This window comes from Channa argus, chromosome 11 (assembly GCF_033026475.1).
Source record: "Channa argus isolate prfri chromosome 11, Channa argus male v1.0, whole genome shotgun sequence".
NCBI classification, from domain to species: domain Eukaryota; kingdom Metazoa; phylum Chordata; class Actinopteri; order Anabantiformes; family Channidae; genus Channa; species Channa argus.
This window is the reverse complement of record NC_090207.1, coordinates 1,199,897-1,225,296: the sequence shown is the minus strand read 5'-3', so window position 1 is coordinate 1,225,296 and position 25,400 is coordinate 1,199,897. Positions and strand designations below refer to the sequence as shown.

At 38.8% G+C, this 25,400-nt stretch overlaps 2 protein-coding genes across 6 annotated transcripts; both read right to left on the bottom strand.

Annotated features, from left to right (window-relative positions):
* Positions 1-243: 243 nt before the first annotated feature.
* On the bottom strand, positions 244-8,134 carry LOC137135781 (uncharacterized). 3 transcript variants are annotated; one of them, XM_067520349.1, is made up of 8 exons: positions 8,004-8,134; positions 6,102-6,147; positions 5,747-5,791; positions 5,114-5,173; positions 4,240-4,875; positions 4,007-4,054; positions 2,664-3,845; positions 244-2,573 (listed from the first exon to the last, which is right to left on the bottom strand). In XM_067520349.1, the coding sequence occupies exons 3-8, from the start codon at positions 5,763-5,765 to the stop codon at positions 1,033-1,035; spliced, it is 3,486 nt and encodes a 1,161-aa protein (XP_067376450.1). In that variant the 5' UTR covers positions 5,766-5,791; positions 6,102-6,147; positions 8,004-8,134; the 3' UTR covers positions 244-1,032. The 3 variants fall into 3 exon arrangements, with proteins under 3 accessions (XP_067376450.1, XP_067376449.1, XP_067376451.1); XM_067520348.1 differs by having other exon boundaries at positions 6,102-6,174; positions 8,004-8,131; XM_067520350.1 differs by lacking the exon at positions 8,004-8,134 and adding an exon at positions 7,472-7,992.
* A 5,348-nt stretch (positions 8,135-13,482) lies between these two features.
* On the bottom strand, positions 13,483-24,619 carry LOC137135779 (uncharacterized). 3 transcript variants are annotated; one of them, XM_067520344.1, is made up of 10 exons: positions 24,494-24,619; positions 23,365-23,437; positions 23,010-23,054; positions 22,250-22,309; positions 21,380-22,012; positions 20,533-20,592; positions 19,723-20,373; positions 19,490-19,537; positions 18,099-19,307; positions 13,483-16,103 (listed from the first exon to the last, which is right to left on the bottom strand). In XM_067520344.1, the coding sequence occupies exons 3-10, from the start codon at positions 23,026-23,028 to the stop codon at positions 14,452-14,454; spliced, it is 4,332 nt and encodes a 1,443-aa protein (XP_067376445.1). In that variant the 5' UTR covers positions 23,029-23,054; positions 23,365-23,437; positions 24,494-24,619; the 3' UTR covers positions 13,483-14,451. The 3 variants fall into 3 exon arrangements, with proteins under 3 accessions (XP_067376445.1, XP_067376446.1, XP_067376447.1); XM_067520345.1 differs by having other exon boundaries at positions 23,365-23,410; positions 24,494-24,616; XM_067520346.1 differs by lacking the exon at positions 20,533-20,592.
* Positions 24,620-25,400: the final 781 nt, after the last annotated feature.

The following is a 25,400-nucleotide window of genomic DNA, read 5'->3' as shown; positions in this document are numbered from 1 at the left end:
ACTGCTCCAAGGTCAGTTATTGTCTAAAAGCAGACCATCCCACACTGTAGTGACCCAGAGTCACTCCATCCTCACAGGTGCTTATCAAAGTGCTGAAAAGGGAAAAGGTTTCCAGAAAAGGAGAAAAGGGCTGGAAGCAGTAGCCTGAGGGTGGAGAATGTTCTGCCCATCAACAGAAAGTTCTAAAACTAATGTGTGATGTGTGAATTTTAAATCTGCATAGGATGGAGGCTTGAAACTCTGTTGATGTTTTTCTCTCTTCTTTAATGTTGAAGCTTCTTTACTGATTACACTGGAGGTATCTAAGACCAGACATTGTATCTTTTGCCATTACACAGAGTAACAGTGACTTTGACCCAACAAGATGACTCAGATAAAAAAAAAGAAAAAAAGAAAAGTTTAAAAAATATGAAATTAACACTATTGTCGATGATTCCAAAATTTGCAGGTTAATTTGCAACAGGTGAGGGAATCATTTACCAAAGGCAGAAACTCCATGAGAGAACTGGCTGCATCATAATATCATGGGTCAAGATAAATGCACCAATTACTTACAGATTTGAAATCAAACTAGCAAAAAACCTACAAAAACAATTCATTACAATTAATATTTTTACATAATTAAATAAATGTCTATCCACTATTTAATAACATTTAGATGATCTAAATCTACCTCTAATGTCAAAATCTTACAGACTGAAATATCTTTAATTGAGTGAATCCATACATAGGAATTATCTCATGCTACTAAACTCTGTGTGTCTTAAGAACATAAAGTGAAAACTAAACAGCCATGTTAAACTTAAACTTACCAGAAACAAAGGACAAGTAGTTTACACGGACTAACAGTAGCCGCAAACCTTCTTTATGCACCTTTATGTCCTTGAAGGTCTCACACAGTCTTTTTCCAATGAAACACAGAAGACCTAACCTCTGACATTCTGCACTCTAAGGTTCCCTCCACAAATGTTGGTGCATCTAAATGTTACTTCAGGTTCGTATGAATATAATTTGATTTTTACAGTACGTATATCACTGCATGTTGCACTTTGTTTTGCTTTTCTTTTGTAAGTCTTTAATTTCTTGTTCATATTTTGCTTTCAGTCCTTTGACTTCGTCTTTGAGATGTTGTTCTTTGTGACTGGACAGATCCTGTAAAAGTGCATAGTCAGTTTGATGTTCCTCCTTCTCCAGTAAAACCTTCTTATACTTCTGCCTCAGATCCTTCAGTTCTTCATCATACTTTTCTAACAGCCCTTCAAAATTCCTGGTGTATTCGTCTTTGAAATTGTTGAATTCTTCAGCGTGTTTTCTAGCTTCCTCTTCATACTTTTTCTGCATATTCTCAAGGTTTTTCTTGTAGATTTCCTCTAATTCTTGTTCCTCCTGTTCTCTCCTGATTCGTTCCTCCTGTATTTGGTTTTCATATTTCATTTTTTCCTGCTCGTATTCTTCTTGGAGTTTTCTAAGTTCCTGTTGTCGTTGTTCATCCTCCTGTTTTCGATTTTCCCACCATTCTTTCCGTTCACTTTCCCAAACATCTCGTTTTTTCCTCATGCGTTTTCTACTCAGCTCTAGCTTTTCTTCAACTGTTTCTTTTTCTTGTGATTGCAATTTTACTTGTTCCTCTAGACTCTCTAGTTTTTGTTCCCACTCTTTTTGCTTAACTTCCTCTTGCTTTTTCCTTTTTCTTTCTTCTTCTTCTCTCTTTTCTTGTTCTTTCTTCTTCTCCTCACGTACCTTGTTGATGTGTTCCTCCTTCTCCATGAGTTCTTTGGCTCTGTGTTTTCTCTCCTCTTCAGTTTCTGCCCTTTGTTCTTCAATTTTTCTTCTCATGTCCTGCATTTCTTCCTCGTGTTTTCTTTTAATCTGTTCTCTCTCTTTCTGCATCTCTTCTTCTTTCTCATTCAGGATCCTCTGTACTTCTTTCTGTATCGCTTCCTCAGCCTCTTGAAACATCTCTGTTGTGTAGTAACCTGCTTTGTTTTCCTTCACCATGATGTCGATCTTTGTTATCAGCTCAGTCACTTGTGTGTGATTGTGTTTATCATAGTTATTAAACACATGGTATCTGTCTCCACAGTCAGAGATCAGCTTCTTAAAGGAATCATCACATTTGTTTTTGATGTAATCTTGGATTGACTGTTCTTCATGTTCTAGTGAATCTCCTCTTGTAAAAAGAATGATGGTGAACTTTTCAGAATTTTTCCCAAAGACTTGTTTGATGAGTTTTAACGTCTCCTTCTCCTCTGGTGTGAATCTTCCAATCTGTAACACCAACAGGAAGACATGTGGTCCTGGAGCCAGAAGACTGATACATTTCACCATCTCCTCATTAACTTCTTCATGGCTCAAGGTTGAGTCGAAAAGACCAGGAGTATCGACCACAACAACAGGACGACCGTCAACTTCACTCTTTGCTTTCTGACAAAATTTGGTGACTGATGTTTGACTTGATTCAGCTGTAAACTCTTTTCTTCCTAGAATGGTGTTTCCTGAAGAACTCTTTCCACAGCCAGTTTTCCCTATCAGCACAATCTTGAGGCACTCTGAGCTCTGCTTCTCTTCTTCACCTGAAACATAAAAGAAAATAAAGTTACTTCATCATTACTTCAGTGACTAACGGAACAAAAAAAGAGAAGGGCATTAAAACATGTACTTACTGCTGGACTGGAGAAAGTGACCATTTATAAGTTTTGTTACTGTCTCCATCTGAACCCTGGTGAACATGTCCTTAGTGAAGCATCTGGATCCTTTCAGTCTGATCTTTTCCACAGTGTCCAACACCTTAAAGACCTGCTTATTGTCCCTGATGCTGAGAACAACAGATCTTCCTCCACAGCTCTGACAGAGCTCCTGGATCTCCTTGTTTCCCTGTAGAAAGTTAACAACAGCTGGAGCTGTAGGATCTGAGTCCACAGTGAACAGAATCATGGTGAAGTCATTGACTCGAGAGCTGAATGTGTTCTGGATGGTCTCTAACTCTCCCTTGTCTTCATCAGTGAGGGGACCCACAGGTAGGACCAGGATGAAGGCATGGACCCCCTCAGGATCACAGAGGGAGATACACCTGAATGATTCCTCCATCACTGTCTCCTGAGGTTTTCCATACAAGGCAGGCAGCTCCACCAGGGAAACCCAACGTCCACACACCTCTCCCTGATTTTTAACACACTCTGATGAGTTGGAGGCTGAATGAAGCTCTGTCAGACCTAAAATGGCCTTGGCTGCTGAGGTCTTCACAGCTTCTGTTTTCCCGTACAGAACCAGGTTTAAAGCTGGTTTGATGGGTTCAGGATTTGTATTTAAGGTCTCTTCAGTAAAGGTGAGGAACTTTCCTTTGTTTCCATGTACAATGTACTCAATCTTCTCCATTAACTGCTCATGGTGACTGTCAGACATGTTGTAGTTTCTTCCTCCACATTTTTCAAGCAGCTGATTCACAGTGGAATCTGCTCCTTTCTTCTTGTCTGTTATTATGATCATTGAGTATTTAAAGGCATCTTGACCAAACAAACTCAGGATAAACTGCAGTTTTTCTTTGTCCTCTTTATTAAACTCAGATGGTTTCACTAACAGCATCAGGACATTTGGTCCTGGTGGACAAAGATTCATGCATGTTTCCACCTCTTGTCTCAGGGTCAACTCAGACAGACGGAACATGTCTGGGGTTTTTACTACTGTTAGACGTTTCCCTCTCCACTCTGAACAGGCAGCAACACAGTGTTTCATAAACTGACTGCTTTTTTTTGATGAATGAAAAACTTCATCTCCGATGATGAAGTTACCAAGTTTTGTCTTTTTGTCTTCACTTTTCCCCAACAGCACAATCCTGAGTTTAGAGACTACAACACAAAAAGAGGATGTGGATGTGACTACAGGTTATTTATGTCACTGATCATGTGACAGAGTAAAACACACAGAATTTAAACATATGGTAAAGATCATTTTCCATTGTTCAAATTGTTTATTTTTTTATAAAAAGTTGCAGCTATAATTTACTTACAATGAGTATTTGTATTCTTCTCTGCTGATGTAAACTGAGACTTGACCCCTATTAGAAGACAAAAACATTAATTGCAGCCCTGCACATCTGTCATGGTGTTTTACTGCATGAGATAATGATGTGTACGTTTTCTCACAGTTAACAACAGTTCTTGTAGAATCCATGAGAAATTAAAGTACATTTTAACTACTCATTAAACATCCTTGTTGTCACAAACATAGTTTTAAACCTACCAACATCTCTGACTGGATCCAAGTTGACATTAACTGCTCCCTCTTGTTTCAGGCTTCCATCACCACTGGGTAAATCAGATACTTCACAGTCCACATGATCTCCATCATTCTCCTTCACAATTAGACCCATGGCTGCTAACAGTTGTTGAGGCTCAAGGTTCTTCTGCCACAACAACTTGTGTTTACATTTTTTTATAAAGTCTCCTAACTGTGGATGCTCATTAGATTTGTCTGTAAAAGCTGAACTCTCCTCTTCCTCTCTGGATGCTGTTATCAGTAACAGTGAACGATTAAATGATGCATCACCAAAGAGTTCAACAACTGATTGTAGCCTCTTAGCGTGTTCATCAGTAAAGTCTTCAGGCTGTAGAACCAGCAGGAACACATGAGGTCCAGGAGAAGAGAGTTTCACACAATTTTCTACAAGTTGTGTTTGTTTGTTTCCAGGGATTTTACGATGCAGCAGATCTGGAGTGTTGATGAGAACTATGTGTTTGTCCTTCAGCTGTCCACCGACTCTCAGACAGTCGTCTGGTTCTTTCTCAGTGTCAAACACAGTTTCTCCCAGTATGAAGTTCCCCACTGAGCTCCTCTCAGACCAGCTGTTCCCCAGCAGAACAACCCTCAGCTCAGAAACTAAAATCAAAACCATGAATTAAATAAAAACATTTTAATGTTTAGAAGTAAACAGAATATTTGTGTGTATAAAGCCAATGAGGAAGTCACAGTTTTTAGGGTCAGTTTATCAGCTGTTATCATCTTGAAACCTGAAATTTCACCAGTTAGTTTCCACAGATTGACTTCATACCATCCACATATAAACACTGAGATTCTAGATGTTAAAATACAGAAAACTTCATCTGGTTTAACTCACAATCAGGTGGCAGATGGGGAAAGCTGCTGCTGTGCTTCAGTGGTTGTGTATCAACTGTCTCTGTGACGATAAAGAACAGTGATTCATTCATTCATATGAAATCTTTAATATAAAAAAAACAGTTTCTGGAAGATAATGATGCTGTTGAGTATTCTGTATTTTTAAAGTATCAAGAAAAAGTGATGTAATGAAAACTCTAGATTTCTGACATCATTTAACATCAAATGGGATCAAATGAGGATGGACGTGTGGTTTAGAACTACCCTGATTTATAAAACAGTGGAGTGTTTGCTGCTCTTCATAGAGGGGTGATGATGGCAGGACACCATGAAGGAAGTTTGCCAAAGACCAAACACCACCATGACAGTCGACAACACTACTGGGAAAATCTACTTTTCCATTAACATCATGAGTATTCAGGTAATCAACTGTTATTGCGTTGATTATTTAACCTCAAAAAATAATTTGAATGTGTAGAGAGACGGACCTGGCTGCTTTAATAAACCACTGATTCTGGTGTTTACCACCAACATTAACATACACTATCAGAACATGCTAATTTGTGATCATTTGAATGGTACAAGGAGACGCTGTGTTACAGGAGCCAGACTATTAAACTCAGATTTCACTCACCTGGTTCTGCAGTCGCCATAATGTGTCTCTACTGGAGACCAACAGCTGGTCCAAGAGAAAAGTGCAAAATATTATTTATTACCTTAATGTGACACCAGGATGATTCTTAACACAGAGACAGAACCAGTGTAGTAAATGCAATTTGTTTTACATCATGATCATCATCATAAACATAACATAGCAGCACTTTGATTTATTTTTACAACAATTACAATTTGTTTAGTCCTTGTTTGACCTGTACGTCTTCTGTAACTTGCTGTACATTTTTATTTAGAGCCAATGAAAACCTTACTTAAAGTCCCAATACAGAACTTAGGTGGCAAGTAACTGGGTCACTTCAATAAAAACTGTTCACCTGGCAAAAAGGTTCCAACAGTTCTCACATCTGAGGATCCCAGGGTCTGAGAGACAAAGTCATCAAGTCATCACTGCAGAAAAAAAGAACTACCTGATAAAAGCTTTATTTTAGTGTAGTCAGTTTTTTTGTTTTGCTAAATGCACATTTTGACATAACGGAGCCTTTTTTTAACAGATGAGAATGTTGGTTAGTAAAAAACATGCAACATGCAAACTCCACACAGAAAAGCTGTAGCTGGCCTGGGATTTGAACCAGGGACCTTCTAGCTGTGAGACTGCAGAGCTAAGCACTTCACCACACTGCTGCCTTGGACAATGTCTCACATAGTTAAAAACTTTACACAGACTCTTATTCTAGGGAATTGTCCTTCTGTCCCGTATTGACTCACAATGCGTTATACTAATATTGGAAAAGCATATTATTGTTTCTCCAAAGATTTGAGAAGATGAACCTAATCCGCTCATATCCATCGTTGGAGTAACAAGCCCTTTATCATCAGGGTGAACACTAACGGCTCCTGTCACTTGTCCTGAGGACAGATTTGTTCACATTGGCAGTATGAGAAACAGTTATTAGGATTTACTGAACCAGATACTGAGATAAGATCACACTGACTCTTTACATGGACATAAGTCACCAGGTTACTCAGAGAAACCAGCTTTCTCAGATCATTTTACATGCAGGTAATGAACTGTTATGGATTTCTCCTCCACCTCGGACTGATGTTGGAAGCACAACAGGTGCTGTGTGTGTCAGTGCAGAGAGAGACAGCAGAGCTACACAATGAGAATTGTATAAATAATACAGTTCTTGGTTATGTAGGCTTCTGCAGACCACACGTGTTAGTGTCAGTCAGACCTTGGGGGGATTTAAAAACGAGGCAGCATCACTCCTGTTCTAATGACTTCTCCTTTCATTCACCACTACAACCCACTGCTCTGTATTTTGTCCTGCTGACTTGAAACTGGTTTCATCAGATTCAAATCTCTGACTGTCACCTACAGAGTAGTTGACTCAACAGCACCTTCCTACCTGGACTTTCTCATCCAGGTCCACAGTCCCTGTCTCCCTCTGACTGTCTGATGGTCCCTTCACCACACAGCAAAAGATTCCAAGAAAAACTCAACTCCTCTTTAACTCAAAGTTCCTATGAACTTAAATAACTAAAAAACTTTTCCTATCTGTTCCTGCCTCATGTTACACTTGTGTGTCATGAAACTGAAACATTTCCTCTCACAGCACTTTGATTTAATGCTTTGTTCCTCAGCTATAAGCATCTAGCAAATGAATGAATGTGAATGTTACGTCATGTTTCACGTTAATATTCAAATCCTAAACACACAGGCTGTTCCTCACACACTTCTTACCATTGTCTCAGACTCCAAGTGTTGTTTTGTTGAATCAGCACAATTTCTTTTTATTCCACAAATTCAAATCGTTTGGGCATCCAGCTTAAAAACTGTGCCAAATCAACATGCGGACAATGATCCGCTGTGCCAACCCTAAGCCGAAAGGACAAAATAATAAAAAAATAATAATCCCCCCCCCTGTGTTACCTGCCAACACCTACTTTCAGAGAATTAGGCCTTAACATTGACTGACTGCAATTCCGGATCCCACCACACTTCTGGTTTTATTTTAGCAATGAACATAAGTTACTGAGTACAAAACGCAGAAGTGTTGGAAAAAACACAAAGTCGTTTCTTAACAAATTGTTACAGGATCAGATTCCTACTTAAAGCAAATACTGTATTTCTCTGACTTTTGTCACCGGAAACCACCAAACGTAACGTTACACTGTCACAGACAAATCGGTGAACTCACTACTGAAATCACTGAATAAACTGAGGCTGATCGCGATGAGTTTTCATTTACTGTGCAGTTAAACAGTTAACTTACCAAAGCCACCGATGAACCGATAGTTTAATCCGCTTTTTTTTTTTTTTTTTTTTATCTTTAACTAGTTTTGTTCGCGTTAAATCTCCAGCTCAATTTCTAGCTGCGTCACAGAGCAACGATCAAAGTGAAAGTGTTTAAGAAGAAACTTGTAGATGCGGAAGCCCGCAGCGATCAGAACAGAACAAAGTCTCATAACTCTCATACTAGAAACACGGAAAACTGAAGGTAGATATTATTATTGTGTGTTTAGGTTGTGTACTTGTTACAGTAATTGTGTTACCAAAAAATTAAATAAAAACAATTATTAAATATTTCACATTTTTACCTTAATTCTTCCTCAAAAATTGAAGTACACATACAACTTTACAGCTGAAACACTGAAGAGAACCACACGACCAAATGAATGAATGAATTAATAAAGCTAACTTTAGACGTGATCTCAGGTAAAATTGACGCCTCATTATGAAACATTAAATTTACATAACGTATCAAATGAAACAAGTATTCAAAGCTACAGAAAACAAAACATATTTTAATTGATAATAGCCAAAGTCCTAAAAGTAGAGCAGATTGTATTTCTACATTTATATATTCTACTTTCTCTTTCGTTGTACAGCAGAATACTTGTAAAGAAATAAATAAGACCTTAATCAATTTTGTAAAAAATCGAAGGCATCACCTGAAAAAGTCAGTTATTTTATTCTATAACAACAATAACTAAATTACAACAAATGGTTAACTTATTTTCATATCCACAAGTCAAAGTTTTCAAAAGCCGTCACATTCTTTGAATCATTTATTGAAATTGATAACATATTAAATCCATTAAACTGATGCAAAACAAAAAATCACAAACCTCAAACAATTGATTTCTTTGAAGAGATATTTAACAAAATGTTAACTTGATCTCTCTACAACCCAACTGATCCCTCAGTGTATTTAGTTCTTTTTTTTACTAAATTGTTTTAATGTTTAAAAAGTAGACAAGCTCTAAATCAGACTTCAGTTAATTAGATAATGTTAGAATCCACCTGCTGGATAGAACAGGAAAACTCTGAAAATACACACATTTACATTTAGTCATTTAGCATTTAGAGGCTTTTTTCCAAAGCGACACACAAGTGAGATACAAGACAGCAAAACTCTAAGTCAAGGAGAAAACATCAAAGCAAAGAGCTATGACAAAAGTCTTACATATTAAGATATTTCTGATTTACCAGTTGCAGGAAAAACATTTTAACTCACGTTACAAAAATATTTTCCTTCAAACAAAATAAATCCTCCATCTCTATGTAACCAGGTCTCTTATTATTTTTGTTGTAATTACACAAAGAGTCTTATGAGTCATTTCTGAAGGTCACGACCTCCAAGTGTTTGTAATTCTTCTTCTATTGTGCCCCTTATAAGTTCTGGAGACCCCTTCACTTCTCCTCTTTTGGTTTAATCCCCCTGAGGAAATGGTGAATGTCAGTGGGAGGGAGACTGAAACTAACTCAGCTGAGTTACAATAATCCACTGCCACATTAGTCCCATGGCAGGACAGCACTGATTTATTTTAGCCAACGTTAATGAAGCAAACTCTAAAGCTGCTAACTCACATGTATCTGATCCTAGCTGAGCTAGCAGCAGGACAAACAAGAAACTTGCTAAAAACTCATCCACCCTGTATCACACACAGATGTCTTACGCAGAGGTTTCTGGAGGGGGAGGTTGCTTGAGAACAGGTAGGGTAAGCAAACACAAACTCACCAGTGTCTGCTGGGGTTTTACTGACAGCCTGGAGAACTTCCTCCTCAATGTCGATTCCTATCACATGTAGGAGGCAAGATCATTTCTGGAGTCTCCTCTTCTTCAGGGAGATGAAAATTATGCACCAAAGCATCAGACTTGCCATTGTTGGAGTGGGAACAGTAGGACAGGAAGACGTAAAAGAGGTAAACAGACAAGGCCCATCAGGCCTCTCTCTCTAGGCCTGTTTCTTATGAATGGACCAGTCTCTCACCTCTACTTTGACTGGATCCATCTTGATGAAATAAACCACTATGTTTAAAGTGGTTTGTATATCGATATGTACAATATGTAGCATATGGGACAAAACATGTGGACTATAGAAACTAACTCCCATTCAGAAGATAAAGGTTCAGCTAGGACGCAATGATGCCAATAACACAAAACACTCAGGTAAAGTTTGTGTTTCCATAAACTATTAAGTTGAAACACATAAACAAAAACAGTGATGCCAGTGATGTTGAAAATAAACCAATGGTGGCTCAATGGATATAGCATCAGGATGCGATGCAGACAGCCGCGGGATCAAGTCCCACCCTACCACCCACCAGGTGTGGCCCCGCCCAGCCACCAAGGAAGAGCTGTGGCAGGAAGGGTTACACTCAAGCTAAATCAAGGTGAGGAACATGTTCTGCTGTAGTGACCCATGAAGGGACAAGACGAAAGCTGTTGATCTTTTTAAACAATTTCAGAAGTTTTACAACCTGAGAAACCTGGTTATTCATTAATGCAGATGACTAAAAAAGTCTTTGAGGAATCTGGAATTATTAAAGAATTTAAGTTGGTGTTGTTAAACCAGATCTTGAGACCATCACCATGTACTGATATCAGTCTTGTTACCGGAGTATAAATAATACATGAGACACAAACTGGAGAAACTGATCTGCAGAATCCACACATCTATGATCTTGGTCATGTATGTAACTGCTCTGTGATGTGACCACAGCTCCACATGTTTAAGAAGGGTGAACTGCAGTGTTGATGTACTAATGCAGTTTGAAAGGCACCATCTCATGTATGAAATGAAGAATTTACGATCAGCTTATCCTATAAGTTCAGGGCTGCCACAGTGGATAATTTTGTTCACATGTTGATTTGGCACAGTTTTTACTTCCTGACACATCCCTCCCCCACTTCCCCATCCCTATTATAAATGGGATGGACAGCAGCTCACCGCCATTTCAGTCTCCCCTCCCCTTCCTCCCCTCCCTCCCCTCCCTCCCCTTCCTCCCCTCCCTCCCCTCCCTCCCCTTCCTCCCCCTCCTCCCCTCCCTCCCCTTCCTCCCCCTCCTCCCCTCCCTCCCCTTCCTCCCCTTCCTCACACATCCCAACCATTGATCATTTTCCTTTCACTTTGTGTTGGTCTATAACATAAAATCCCAATAAAATACATTTACATTTGTGGTTGTAACTTGACACAATGTGGAAAATGTTAAGGGGTATAAATACTTTCACTGTAAAAATGGAGAGAGACCACCACCAAACAGTTCACTCTGGTGCAGACAGCCACTAAGTTTCATCCTGTGAAGCCCTAAAAGCAAACAGTAATGTGAGACACATCTGACTGAAATATCTGAACTGCATGTTCAGGGGAAAATCAGAGTTTACTTAATATGTGACAATAAAGTTTTAGCAACTACGAGCAGAAAACAAAGCTTTAACATTATGCTGCTATTTAAACTGAGACTCTCTTCTTGCTGTAAAACTTGACTAAAGTCGTACAGTAAGAGCTGTAGACCTGAATGTTCTGTTACCTGCTGAGCTACTTCTGCTAGATGCACAACTGAAGCATTTACTTCCTGTGTTAAGTCATCAGCAGTCTGCACTGCTGCCTCACTATTTAAGGTAACTTTGTAACTAAGAAATAAATTACTTAAGGTGAAAATTCAAAATACATTTTTTTTACATTTTTTTTTACATTTCCAACATCTTCCTTTGCACCTAAATCTTGAAAAAAAAAAAAAAACTAAGTTCCTTTCTGCTCTTTCGTGCACTTGCATCTCATGAAACGAAAACACATCTTCTGATTGGACTGTGCTAAGATGTTTTCTCTTTGACTTTGATGAAAGCATCTGCCAAATGACTAAATGTAAATGTCAAATGTTCTGTGTCTACAGTCGTGACATCTACAGGCCAAGCACTGGTCTACGTGAGCAAAGCCCCAACTTTTGTTGGTACCTTGAATTTGAATGAAAGGGGCTTAAATGGGGGCAGTTACTTTAAAGTGTATACACCCCCCTAGCAGGCAACAGGACAAGGGGCTGCTGTTAAAAAGCTGAGAACTTGAGAACTGCATAACATTTGGGCAACACTACTACTGAAACACATTTGGGGCTTAAGCATGAGAAAACCATATTTCAAGTCATGCGACCTATTGGGTCAAATTCTGTTCATTTTATGTGGAGCTTTCATTTATACTGACCCCCTCCTTTCATTTCTTTGTCCTTTTCCCATACATCCACCTTAGCTGTTGCCTCTGCAGTTCCAGGTGCAGTTCCATGTGAGTACTATGAAGTGACAGAAAGGGATTCTGGGACTCTGCAGCAGAAAGACACTGTGGATAATGTTGTGAGCAGACTTACAGGGAAGAGTGCAGAACCAGACAGGCAAGTGCTGCCCTCTACTGGAGAGAACTGGTAACAGGAGATGGATGCCAGGGAAGGTGGAGGACCAGATAAAACAGGGAGGTGAACAGGTGGAGCATCTCAGAGGTCCAGGACTACAGGTGAGTCATAGATTTGGCAGAATACAGAAGAGCCAAACCCAGAGGACTGGGTCTGCTGTCACCTGGATCTGTGCGTTGTCCAGACCACTTGAACTTTAATATCTGATGTGTACTTGTCTGTTTCTATCTAAGACATTTGTCACATTAAGAGCATTAAATTAGTCCAGAGTGGCAATAATTAGGTAGAACACAGAGGCTTAGCTCCAGGTAATGTCCAAAGCTGTGTAAGGTGAGTCCACAAAGGTCCAATTAGGACACAGAGACTGGATTCAGAGTGACAGTGTCAGAGATACAAACAAAAGACAAGAAAATCTATTACAAATATAAATAGACAAAGAAATAATTTACCAAATTTAGTGAAGAGCAAAAATCACAGCACCACTTACATTTACTCCTGTAGAGTTTGATTAACTCCACTCATCCATCATTCAGAGGGAATCACACTGCTGACTAAAGGAAAATTGGGCGTAGGGCTGAAGGAGGTAAATGAAAGATGCTTGTTGTTGTTTAGCACCAGATCCTCCTGATGTCATCACCAAACTTTTAAACATCTCACAAACTACTACTGCTCATTTTAAGGAATCAGAGACTCTGGCTGGTCTGCAGTGGTTTAGCTACATAGACATTTCGAGCCATCGGGTGCAAATGCTGCTTCTTCTGTTTTGCAGACTGTGGGACACACAAAGAAGAAAACGGAGTAAAATCTGCTGGGAGCAACAAAGGTCCTGACTTGGTTCCAGAACTGTATTAATTCCCTTCACAGTACGATACTGATGACAGTGATCACAGGAAGATGCCTGTTTGCCAGGAATCTATGACTAGTTCACTTATTTCTTTTCAGGATAAAACTGAATAAAGACTCTTGTTACAACAAACATCTGTGCTTCAGTCTTCAGACTGCACTGATGCTCTGTGTGACTGTTGGTCTGCAGGTTTCTCTGCTAAGAAATAAACTACAAAAAACACTGATCTCTTATTGGGTTTTATTTCAACTCTCACCACAGATAAAATGCATCTTTTACATTACAAAACATGTGATGATCATCACTTAGCATCAAACAGGATTTTTAAGCCACATGTGAAGTTAACATCTCACATCCGACAGTTTGTTCACATCCCATAACACTCAATGCTACACCTGCATGTTTGTAGGCCATAAGGTTCAAGAGTTAAATTATTTCCTGTGGAGAAAAGTGGAATTCATGTCCAAAGTCAAAGCCAAGATGACTGTAATGGCAGTAAACACAGCAGGTTGGAGCTGTGAATCCACTGGCTCAATCAAATCCTCCACAAAAGTCCAGTTACAGTCCAACAGTTCACTGAGTGATTTTCTGTTAAGGGAAACATTTCCATTTATCTGAAAGCTGAAGATATTTTGGGACCATGTGGAGGCAGATATCATCTACTCCTCTGGACTTATTTCATTGATACCAAGAAGGAAACTTACTTGGTTACTGCACATTACAATAAAAACACACAGTCACAAAAAACATAAAAACATGTAAATAATAAGCAACATTTCAGGAAGAGAGTGGACTTTCCAAATCAACCATATATGTAAAATGAAGAAGAACAAAACTGTTCACTCTGATTAAAAACAGCAAAAAGAGGATGATCACAGACTCAAAGATGGTCTGTGATCTACTTTCCACAGAAACAGTCTCTATTGAATCAGGACTCAGTCTAATCAGTGTGAAACAGAGCTCATGTTAAAAACACTACAAGAGATGAAAGAGATTTAAAAATGTCTGAAAACTGATCTGAAATGAAAAGAACAAGTTTAAAGCTACATGAACATTTTCTGCCCAGTTTATTTCAGATTAATATGACTATGATTAATATGAACTCCCTAAGAATCCAAACCACCACATCAACAAATTACACATACACCTGTCAGTCAATGGAATTATGTGCCAACAAGATTCACTTTTGGAATCATCCAAAAATCCAACGCTTCAAAGTTTCCCAAACACTTCTGTATTCGTTTGGAAGGTTTTTCATCAATCCCCTTATTTGATTTTTATGTTTTTCCTCCAGTTTTTTTATCTCCTCCTCATTTTTCATCTTCTTCATTTCCTTTTCCTGTTCTTCCAATAAATCACAGATTTCTTTCAGATTTTGACTCTTTGTGGACACAGATTTATAGCAGCTTATTATACATCTTTCTCTGCTTTCTTTCATCGCCTTTAAGATGTCGTACTGCTCATCTTTGTCTTTCATTAGTTTCTCGTGCTCTGTTTTCTGAGCAGCTAATTCCTTGGTGTGTTTCTCTCTGAATTCATTAAACTCTTCTGCTTGTTTTCTGGCCTCCTCTTCATGTGTCGTCTTCAGTTTCTCCAGTTCTTTCTCATATTTTTCCTTCATGTCTTTTCTCTCTTTTTCCTCTTGTTCTCGTCTGATACGATCTTCTACTTTTCTTTTCTTTTCATAACGTTCTCTCTCCTTCTCATATTCTTCTTGGAGTCTTTTCAGTTTTGTTTTCTCCTCCTCTCGTCTCTCTTCATCTTCTTGATCTCGTTTTTTCCACCACTCTTTTTGTGTTTTCTCCCAGTTCTCTCGGTCTTTTCTCATATCTTCTCTACTCTGCACCAGCTTTTTATCAATCGTTTCCTTTTCCTCTGATTCTGATTTGATCTTTTCCTCCAAAGCTGCAAGTTTATTTTCCCACTCCTGTCGCTGATTTTCTTCCTGCTTTTTCCTGACTTTGTCTTCTTCTTCTCTCTCTTCCTGTTCTCTCTTTCTCTGTTCACGCTCCTTCTTTATCTTTTCCTCCTTTTCCTCAAGTTGTTGTTCTCTCAGTTTTCTCTCTGCTTCAATTTCTCTTGTCTGTTCTTCCATTCTTCTTTTCATCGCTTCCTTTTCTTCCTCATGTTTTTTCTCAAGTTCCTCCTTCTCTTTCTTCATCTCTTCTTCTTTCTCCTTCAGGATTCTGTCCACTTCTTTCTTTATTGCTGCTTCAGCCTCTTGCAGCATCTCATTCGTGTAACAGTTGCCTCCATTTTCCTTCACCATGGTGTCGATCTTTGTTATCAGCTCAGTCACTTGTGTGTGATTGTCTTCATCATAGTTATTAAACACATGGTATCTGTCTCCACAGTCAGAGATCAGCTTCTTAAAGGAATCATCACAGTCCTCTTTGATATAATCCTCAATTGACCGTTTATCACGTTTAAGTTTATCTCCTCCAGTTAAAAGAATGATGGTGAATTTTTCTGAATTCTTCCCAAAACCATCTTTAATGAGTTTAAACGTCTCCTTCTCCTCTTGTGTGAATCTTCCAATCTGTAACACCAACAGGAAGACATGTGGTCCTGGAGCCAGGACACTGATACATTTCACCATCTCTTCATTAACTTCTTCATGGGACAAAGTTGTATCGAATAAACCAGGAGTATCGACCACAGCAACAGGACGACCTTCAACTTCACTCTGTGCTTTTTGACAAAATTTGGTGACTGATGTTTGACTTGATTTGGCTTTAAACTCATCTCTTCCTAGAATGGTGTTTCCTGAAGAACTCTTTCCACAGCCAGTTTTCCCTATCAGGACAATCCTCAGACACTCTGGACTCTGCTTCTGTTCATCACCTGAAACATCAAGAGAAAGATTGTTGTTGCTGTGTAGCCTTAACAGTAGAATGTACAGTGGGACATACAGTGAGTATATAAAATAATCATTAATTTTGTTGTTTCATGGCCTGAAATGAAAAAAAAAAAAATCCAGATTTATTCCCTCAATTTAGGTTACAACAAACAAGTGAAAAACAAAAAAATAGTACTAAAAATTGATAGAAAAAAAAACTGGAATTACTTGATTTGGTTAAGGATCAACCCCACATCCCCACTCCCAGAGGAGCACAGCTAATCTCAAGCAGGTGAACAGTAATTCATTCAACTCTTCTGGATCACCTGTGATCAGGTGTGATGATTTAGTTCAGAAAAAAGAAGCTATTCCCAGTAAAGTGTCATATGTGAGAATGAAAGAAAAGACCAGAGATGTTGTTCGGCTTAGAGACAGTGGCACTGAAGAGGCAGAGCTGGAGGTAGCAGAGCTTAAGATGTTGAGGTTCTCTTTGGGAGAGACGAGGATGGACAGGATCAGGAATGAGGACATCAGAGGGACAGATCATGTTAGATGTTTTGGAGATAAAGTCAGAGAGGCCAGATTGAGGTGGTTTGGACATGTTCAGAGGAGAAACTGTGAATATATCGGTAGAAGGATGCTGAGGTTGGAGCTGCCAGGCAGCAGGACAGATTAAGACTTGATTCAACATTGCCAAAGGGCACCTGGAAGATTCTGAGGCTAAATGGAAAACAGTGCTATGGTCATATGAGAAAATGTATCTCTTTGGCCTCAATGTCGAATGGTACGTGTGAACAGAAGTTACCATCCAAAGAACTCCATACCTACAGTAATGCATTGAGGTGGTAGCAGGAAAACCTGCTGCCCTCTGTCAGAAAGCTGAAGATGGGACAGTATCAAATATTCACACACAAGAACACAAATGTCTTAGTGAAACACTCCAGAGATTCCCAGAGTTTATCCTGCGAGCCTCCAGTACAAAGTCCAGATTATGTGCGTGGAGCATCTGCTCTGTCCCAAATTATCAGGACGATTTAAAGTAGAGCAAATGGGAACGTTGACAACTTGTGTCTCAGTTGACTGCCACTGCATCTTTCTTTTTTAGATGTTGTAAACAAAACACTGTTTCCCACAGCCTCATTTTTCTATGCTTCTGACATGGACAATGACAGCACCAGCCAAAGTCCAGATCTGATTTCTCTAGACACTGTCCTATTAAAAATTGTTGGAGAGATGTGAAAACTGCAGTCCACCAGTGCTCACCATCCAGTATTACTGAGCTTGAACAGTTCTTTGAGGAAAAGTGTGCAAACATTGTTCAGTCTAGATGTTCAAAGATGGTAGAACAGTACGCAAAAAGACTCAAGACTGTAATTAAAGCAAAAAGTAGTTCCACAAGGTATTGACAGTGGGAAGATCCTTTTCTAAATCAAGTTACTCCTGTTTTTTATTCTTCATTAACTTTCAAAGTTCTTGCTTTTTCCCCCACTTTCACTTGTATGTTGTACATTGATTTATATAATAGACATGTACAGCATGATGGTTGCAATGGTTAATGCTGCCACCTCACAGCTACAAGATGCCGTGTTGAAATCTGCAAACTGGCTGCAGCCTTTTACTTTTACTTTACTGAGCTTGAACAGTTCTTTGAGGAAAAGTGTGCAAACATTGTTCAGTCTAGATGTTCAAAGATGGTAGAACAGCTGCTGCATCTCTGATTAGTTTTTTGTGCCATGTTTGTAGTTTTTCTTTGCTGCTAGTTGCTTCTGCCATTCGATAGATTAGATTAGATAGATTTGTCTCTAATCAGTTAAGAAAGTTGGTGCCACTTCAGGAAGCCGAAATACTGAAAAGACTGTTTCACTTGGATTTGTTGTATGAGGAAAAGACAGATGCTTAGCGGCAGCACATCTCACAGACAAATCATGACATCAACATCTCAATTTTTGTCCCACCTCTAAAACCCACTGCAACTATTGAAAGAAAAATTAAATACTTACAAGTGATCATGCTTTTCTTTTTCAGACCTTCCAGTTCAGCCTGTTGTTCTAAGATCTTGTCCTGTTTGCCATATGCAAATGTTTCTGTTGTGTAGCTGCAGGGTTTGTCTTTCTGAAGTCTCATTTCAGCTACTTTATCCAACACCTCAGAGACCTGCTTCTTGTCCCTGATGTTGAGAACAACAGATCTTCCTCCACAGCTCTGACAGAGATCCTGGATCTCCTTGTTTCCCTGTGGAAAGTTAACAACAGCTGGAGCTGTAGGATCTGAGTCCACAGTGAACAGAATCATGGTGAAGTCATTGACTCGAGAGCTGAATGTGTTCTGGAAGGTCTGTAACTCTCCCTTGTCTTCATCAGTGAGGGGACCCACAGGTAGGACCAGGATGAAGGCATGGACCCCCTCAGGATCACAGAGGGAGATACACCTGAATGATTCCTCCATCACTGTCTCCTGAGGTTTTCCATACAAGGCAGGCAGCTCCACCAGGGAAACCCAACGTCCACACACCTCTCCCTGATTTTTAACACACTCTGATGAGTTGGAGGCTGAATGAAGCTCTGTCTGACCTAAAATGGCCTTGGCTGCTGAGGTCTTCACGGCTTCTGTTTTCCCGTACAGAACCAGGTTTAAAGCTGGTTTGATGGGTTCAGGATTTGTATTTAAGGTCTCTTCAGTAAAGGTGAGGAACTTTCCTTTGTTTCCATGTACAATGTACTCAATCTTCTCCATTAACTGCTCATGGTGACTGTCAGACATGTTGTAGTTTCTTCCTCCACATTCTTCAAGCAGCTGATTCACAGTGGAATCTGCTCCTTTCTTCTTGTCTGTTATTATGATCATTGAGTATTTAAAGGCATCTTGACCAAACAAACTCAGGATAAACTGCAGTTTTTCTTTGTCCTCTTTATTAAACTCAGATGGTTTCACTAACAGCAGCAGGACATTTGGTCCTGGTGGACAAAGATTCATGCATGTTTCCACCTCTTGTCTCAGGGTCAACTCAGACAGACTGAACATGTCTGGGGTTTTTACCACTGTTAGACGTTTCCCTCTCCACTCTGAACAGGCAGCAACACAGTGTTTGACTGGTTTCGTAAACTGACCTATTATTGATGAATGAAAAACTTGATCTTCAATGATGAAGTTACCAAGTTTTGTCTTTTTGTCTTCACTTTTCCCCAACAGCACAATCCTGAGTGCAGAGACTACAACACAAAAAGAGAGAAAAACCCATTATTGCTATTTGTGGATGTGACTACAGGTTATTTATGTTACTGATCATGTGACAGAGTAAAACACACAGAATTTAAACATATGGTAAAGATCATTTTCCATTGTTCAAATAGTTTAATTTTTTAATAAAAACTTACAGCTATAATTTACTTACAATGAGTATTTGTATTCTTCTCTGCTGATGTAAACTGAGACTTTAACCCTATTAGAAGACAAAAACATTAATTGCAGAGCTGCACATCTGTCATGGTGTTTTACTGCATGAGATAATGATGTGTACGTTTTCTCACAGTTAACAACAGTTCTTGCAGAATCCATGAGAAATTAAAGTACATTTTAACTCTTCATTAAACATCCTTGTTGTCACAAACATAGTTTTAAACCTACCAACATCTCTGACTGGATCCAAGTTGACATTAACTGCTGCCTCGTGTTTCAGGCTTCCATCACCACTGGGTAAATCAGACTTTGGGTCCCTAAATACTTCACAGTCCACATGATCTCCATCATTCTCCTTCACAATTAGACCCATGAATGTTAACAGTTTCTGATGCTTAAGGTTTTTGTGCCACAACAACTTGTGTTTACATTTTCTCATGAAGTTTTCTAACTGTGGATGCACATTAGATTTGTCTATAAAAGCTGAACTCTCCTCTTCCTCTCTGGAAGCTGTTATCAGTAACAATGAATGATTAAATGATGGATCACCAAAAAGTACAAGAACTGATTGTAGCCTCTTTGCGTGTTCATCAGTGAAGTCTTCAGGCTGTAGAACCAGCAGGAACACATGAGGTCCAGGAGCAGAGAGTTTTACACAGTTTTCTACAAGTTCTGTCAGTTTGTCTTCAGAGATTTTAGGATGCAGAAGATCTGGAGTGTTGATGAGAAACAGTTCTTTCCCCTCAATCTGTCCATTAAAACTCAAACAGTGGTCTGCTGCTTCCTCAGTGCTGAACTTAGCTTCTCCCAGGATGAAGTTCCCCACTGAGCTCCTCTCAGACCAGCTGTTTCCCAGCAGAACAACCCTCAGCTCAGACACTGAAAAATAATATTGATACGCTTAATGCTAAATACATATACAAGATATGATTTTTAAAAATAGTTTTAACCTAAATATTATATTTTGTGAGGTCCTTCTACTTTATGAGAAATAATTTCAGATCATCTAAATAATTCTGAGTGTTCAGTTTGACTCACTGTCAGGTGGAAATATTTCAGTGCTGCTTCTGTGTTTCTTGGGTTGTTGTTGTTCTGTGACTGTAAGGACACACACACAGAATTACAGTGGTTTCTGTGCAAAAATGTCTTCACAAACAACTATGATTTGATGAACTATAATAATAATTTGCTGAAGATGATGCTGTATTAAATAAAAAGAAATATTAAAGAACTGACACATTTAAAAAGATCTGAAATGACTAGAACTCAAATTATATTAACAAATGTATTACAGTCACATTTTTAACACACAGGCTGCAACAGAAGCTCACTGCCCAAAATGAAACATTGTGTTTTCAAAATGAACTTTGAACTTTATTCTTCCTCAGAGGGGATTTCACCTAAAATCTGAATTTGTTTTTTAATGCTTCCTTCTACTGCACGGAGATACTGTGTCAGTCTGCATCAAGAATTCCACCCAGAAGAGCTGTGCCAGCAGGCAATGCAGCCAGCTGCTTGGGACCCGAGGCCAGTAGGGGTCCTTGATGTCTGACAAAAGTTACTGATTGTGTACAAAGTTTGCAATGACACTTCTAGTCACAGACCTCTCTAAGACTCAGACTGTCACTCGTTGAATATAGTGCAGGTTTAATGAAGCAATGAAAACCAGCTGATGAAAATGAAGAGGAGTTATTATTCTGGGAAAGAATAAAGAACAACAAAAAAAAGAGTGTAGGGTAGAAAATGTTTTCATGTGGACCACTGTTATTCATGGTCCTGCATTCAATTTATAATAATTAGTCATATTAGAATTCATTTGTTTTAAAATTAGAACTGAGCATTAAAACCCTGTAATATGAATCTCATCTTACTGATCTGCACCTACCAACAGCTTCTGTAGGATCCAGTTGAAAACTGACTCCTTCCACTTTTTTCAGACTTTCCTCATCACCAGCTGCTGCATCTTCAAACACATCACAGATCACATGTCCATTGTTCTCTTTCGCAATTTGACCCAAGCGCGTTAACAGCTCTCGATATTCAAGGTTTTTCCTTTTCAGGCGTCTGTATCCACACATTGTGATCATGTGTTTTAAGGGTTGGACGGGTTCATCTCTTTTCTTAACGACTGAACTCTCCTCTCTGAGTGCTGATACCAGAACCAGTGAATGATCAAATGATCGATCACTAAAGAGTTGAAGGAGTCTGCAGAGTCTCAGTTTGTGTTCATCAGTGAAGTCTTCAGGCTGTAGAACCAGCAGGAACACATGAGGTCCAGGATCAGAGAGTCCCACACAGTTGTCCACATGTTTTGACTGCTGGTGTTCAACCATGTCAGGATGCAGCAGATCTGGGGTGTTGATGAGAACAATGTGTTTGTCCTTCAGCTGTCCACTGACTCTCACACAGTCCTCTGGTTCTTCCTCAGTGTTGAACTTAGCTTCTCCCAGTATGAAGTTCCCCACTGAGCTCCTCTCAGACCAGCTGTTCCCCAGCAGAACAACCCTCAGCTCAGAAACTGAAATGAAAACAATTAATTAAAAAAAATTATTTTTTAATGTTTAGAAGTGAACAGATTGATATTTGTGTGTATAAAGCCAATGAGGAAGTCACAGTTTTTAGGGTCAGTTTATCAGCTGTTATCATCTTGAAACCTGAAACCAGTTAGTTTCCACAGATTGACTTCATACCATCCACATATAAACACTGAGATTCTAGATGTTAAAATACAGAGACTTCATCTGGTTTAACTCACAATCAGGTGGCAGATAGGGAAAGCTGCTGCTGTGCTTCAGTGGTTGTGTATCAACTGTCTCTGTGACGATAAAGAACAGTGATTCATTCATTCATATGAAATCTTTAATATAAAAAAAACAGTTTCTGGAAGATAATGTTGCTGTTGACTATTCAGTATTTTTAAAGTGTGTAATGAAAACTTTAGGTTTCTGACATCATTAAACATCAAATGAGGTCAAATGAGGATGGACGTGTGGTTTAGAACTACCCTGATTTATAAAAACACTCCAACAGTGTCAGTTGTTCACAAGCAGCATCAGCTGATGTGAGAAATGCACCACAAAAAAGATCTCAGAGGGTTAGAGATTAAATATTTAAATATTCATCCGTCCACAGTTTGACATATCATCTAGAAATGGACATGACTGGTACAGAGGCTGCTCTTCATAGAGGGGTGATGATGGCAGGACACCATGAAGGAAGTTTGCCAAAGACCAAACACCACCATGACAGTCGACAACACTACTGGGAAAATCTACTTTTCCATTAACATCATGAGTATTCAGGTAATCAACTGTTATTGCGTTGATTATTTAACCTCAAAAAATAATTTGAATGTGTAGAGAGACGGACCTGACGGCTTTAATAAACCACTGATTCTGGTGTTTACCACCAACATTAACATACACTATCAGAACATGCTAATTTGTGATCATTCGAATGGTACAAGGAGACGCTGTGTTACAGGAGCCAGACTATTAAACTCAGATTTCACTCACCTGGTTCTGCAGTCGCCATAATGTGTCTCTACTGGAGACCAACAGCTGGTCCAAGAGAAAAGTGCAAAATATTATTTATTACCTTAATGTGACACCAGGATGATTCTTAACACAGAGACAGAACCAGTGTAGTAAATGCAATTTGTTTTACATCATGATCAACATCATAAACATAACATAGCAGCACTTTGATTTATTTTTACAACAATTACAATTTGTTTAGTCCTTGTTTGACCTGTACGTCTTCTGTAACTTGCTGTACATTTTTATTTAGAGCCAATGAAAACCTTACTTAAAGTCCCAATACAGAACTTAGGTGGCAAGTAACTGGGTCACTTCAATAAAAACTGTTCACCTGGCAAAAAGGTTCCAACAGTTCTCACATCTGAGGATCCCAGGGTCTGAGAGACAAAGTCATCAAGTCATCACTGCAGAAAAAAAGAACTACCTGATAAAAGCTTTATTTTAGTGTAGTCAGTTTTTTTGTTTTGCTAAATGCACATTTTGACATAACGGAGCCTTTTTTTAACAGATGAGAATGTTGGTTAGTAAAAAACATGCAACATGCAAACTCCACACAGAAAAGCTGTAACTGGCCTGGGATTTGAACCAGTGACTTTCTAGCTGTGAGACGGCAGAGCTAAGCACTTCACCACACTGCTGCCTTGGACAATGTCTCACATAGTTAAAAACTTTACACAGACTCTTATTCTAGGGAATTGTCCTTCTGTCCCGTATTGACTCACAATGCGTTATACTAATATTGGAAAAGCATATTATTGTTTCTCCAAAGATTTGAGAAGATGAACCTAATCCGCTCATATCCATCGTTGGAGTAACAAGCCCTTTATCATCAGGGTGAACACTAACGGCTCCTGTCACTTGTCCTGAGGACAGATTTGTTCACATTGGCAGTATGAGAAACAGTTATTAGGATTTACTGAACCAGATACTGAGATAAGATCACACTGACTCTTTACATGGACATAAGTCACCAGGTTACTCAGAGAAACCAGCTTTCTCAGATCATTTTACATGCAGGTAATGAACTGTTATGGATTTCTCCTCCACCTCGGACTGATGTTGGAAGCACAACAGGTGCTGTGTGTGTCAGTGCAGAGAGAGACAGCAGAGCTACACAATGAGAATTGTATAAATATTACAGTTCTTAGTTATGTAGGCTTCTGCAGACCACACGTGTTAGTGTCAGTCAGACCTTGGGGGGATTTAAAAACGAGGCAGCATCACTCCTGTTCTAATGACTTCTCCTTTCATTCACCACTACAACCCACTGCTCTGTATTTTGTCCTGCTGACTTGAAACTGGCTTCATCAGATTCAAATCTCTGACTGTCACCTACAGAGTAGTTGACTCAACAGCACCTTCCTACCTGGACTTTCTCATCCAGGTCCACAGTCCCTGTCTCCCTCTGACTGTCTGATGGTCCCTTCACCACACAGCAAAAGATTCCAAGAAAAACTTACCAAAGCCACCGATGAACTGATAGTTTAATCAGTTTTTTTCGTCTTTAACTAGTTTTGTTCGCGTTAAATCACCGGCTGAATTTCTTGCTGCTTCACATGGCAACGATCAAAGTGAAAGTGTTTAAGAAGAAACTTCTAGATGCGGAAGCCCGCAGCGATCAGAACAGAACAAAGTCTCATAACTCTCATACTATAAAAACGGAAAACTGAAGGTAGATATTATTATTGTGTGTTTAGGTTGTGTACTTGTTACAGTAATTGTTTTACCAAAAAATTAAATAAAAACAATTATTAAATATTTCACATTTTTACCTTAGTTCTTCCTCAAAAATTGAAGTACACATACAACTTTACAGCTGAAACACTGAAGAGAACCACACGACCAAATGAATGAATGAATTAATAAAGCTAACTTTAGACGTGATCTCAGGTAAAATTGACGCCTCATTATGAAACATTAAATTTACATAACGTATCAAATGAAACAAGTATTCAAAGCTACAGAAAACAAAACATATTTTAATCGATAATAGCCAAAGTCCTAAAAGTAGAGCAGATTGTATTTCTACATTTATATATTCTACTTTCTCTTTCTTTGTACAGCAGAATACTTGTAAAGAAATAAATAAGACCTTAATCAATTTTGTAAAAAATCCAAGGCATCACCTGAAAAAGTCAGTTATTTTATTCTATAACAACAATAACTAAATTACAACAAATGCTTAACTTATTTTCATATCCACAAGTCAAAGTTTTCAAAAGCCGTCACATTCTTTGAATCATTTATTGAAATTGATAACATATTAAATCCATTAAACTGATGCAAAACAAAAAATCGCAAACCTCAAACAATTGATTTCTTTGAAGAGATATTTAACAAAATGTTAACTTGATCTCTCTACAACCC

What these genes read in the sequence shown, in the direction of transcription:
- LOC137135779 (XM_067520344.1), bottom strand. An exon ending in TCCCTATCTGCCACCTGATT is followed by an intron (nt 22,013 to 22,249) that starts GTGAGTTAAACC and finishes TTTTCATTTCAG; the next exon opens with TTTCTGAGCTGAGGGTTGTT. An exon ending in GGATCCAGTCAGAGATGTTG is followed by an intron (nt 19,538 to 19,722) that starts GTAGGTTTAAAA and finishes GTCTTCTAATAG; the next exon opens with GGTTAAAGTCTCAGTTTACA.
- LOC137135781 (XM_067520349.1), bottom strand. An exon ending in GAAGAATACAAATACTCATT is followed by an intron (nt 3,846 to 4,006) that starts GTAAGTAAATTA and finishes TTTGTGTTGTAG; the next exon opens with TCTCTAAACTCAGGATTGTG. An exon ending in TCACTTTCTCCAGTCCAGCA is followed by an intron (nt 2,574 to 2,663) that starts GTAAGTACATGT and finishes TTTATGTTTCAG; the next exon opens with GTGAAGAAGAGAAGCAGAGC.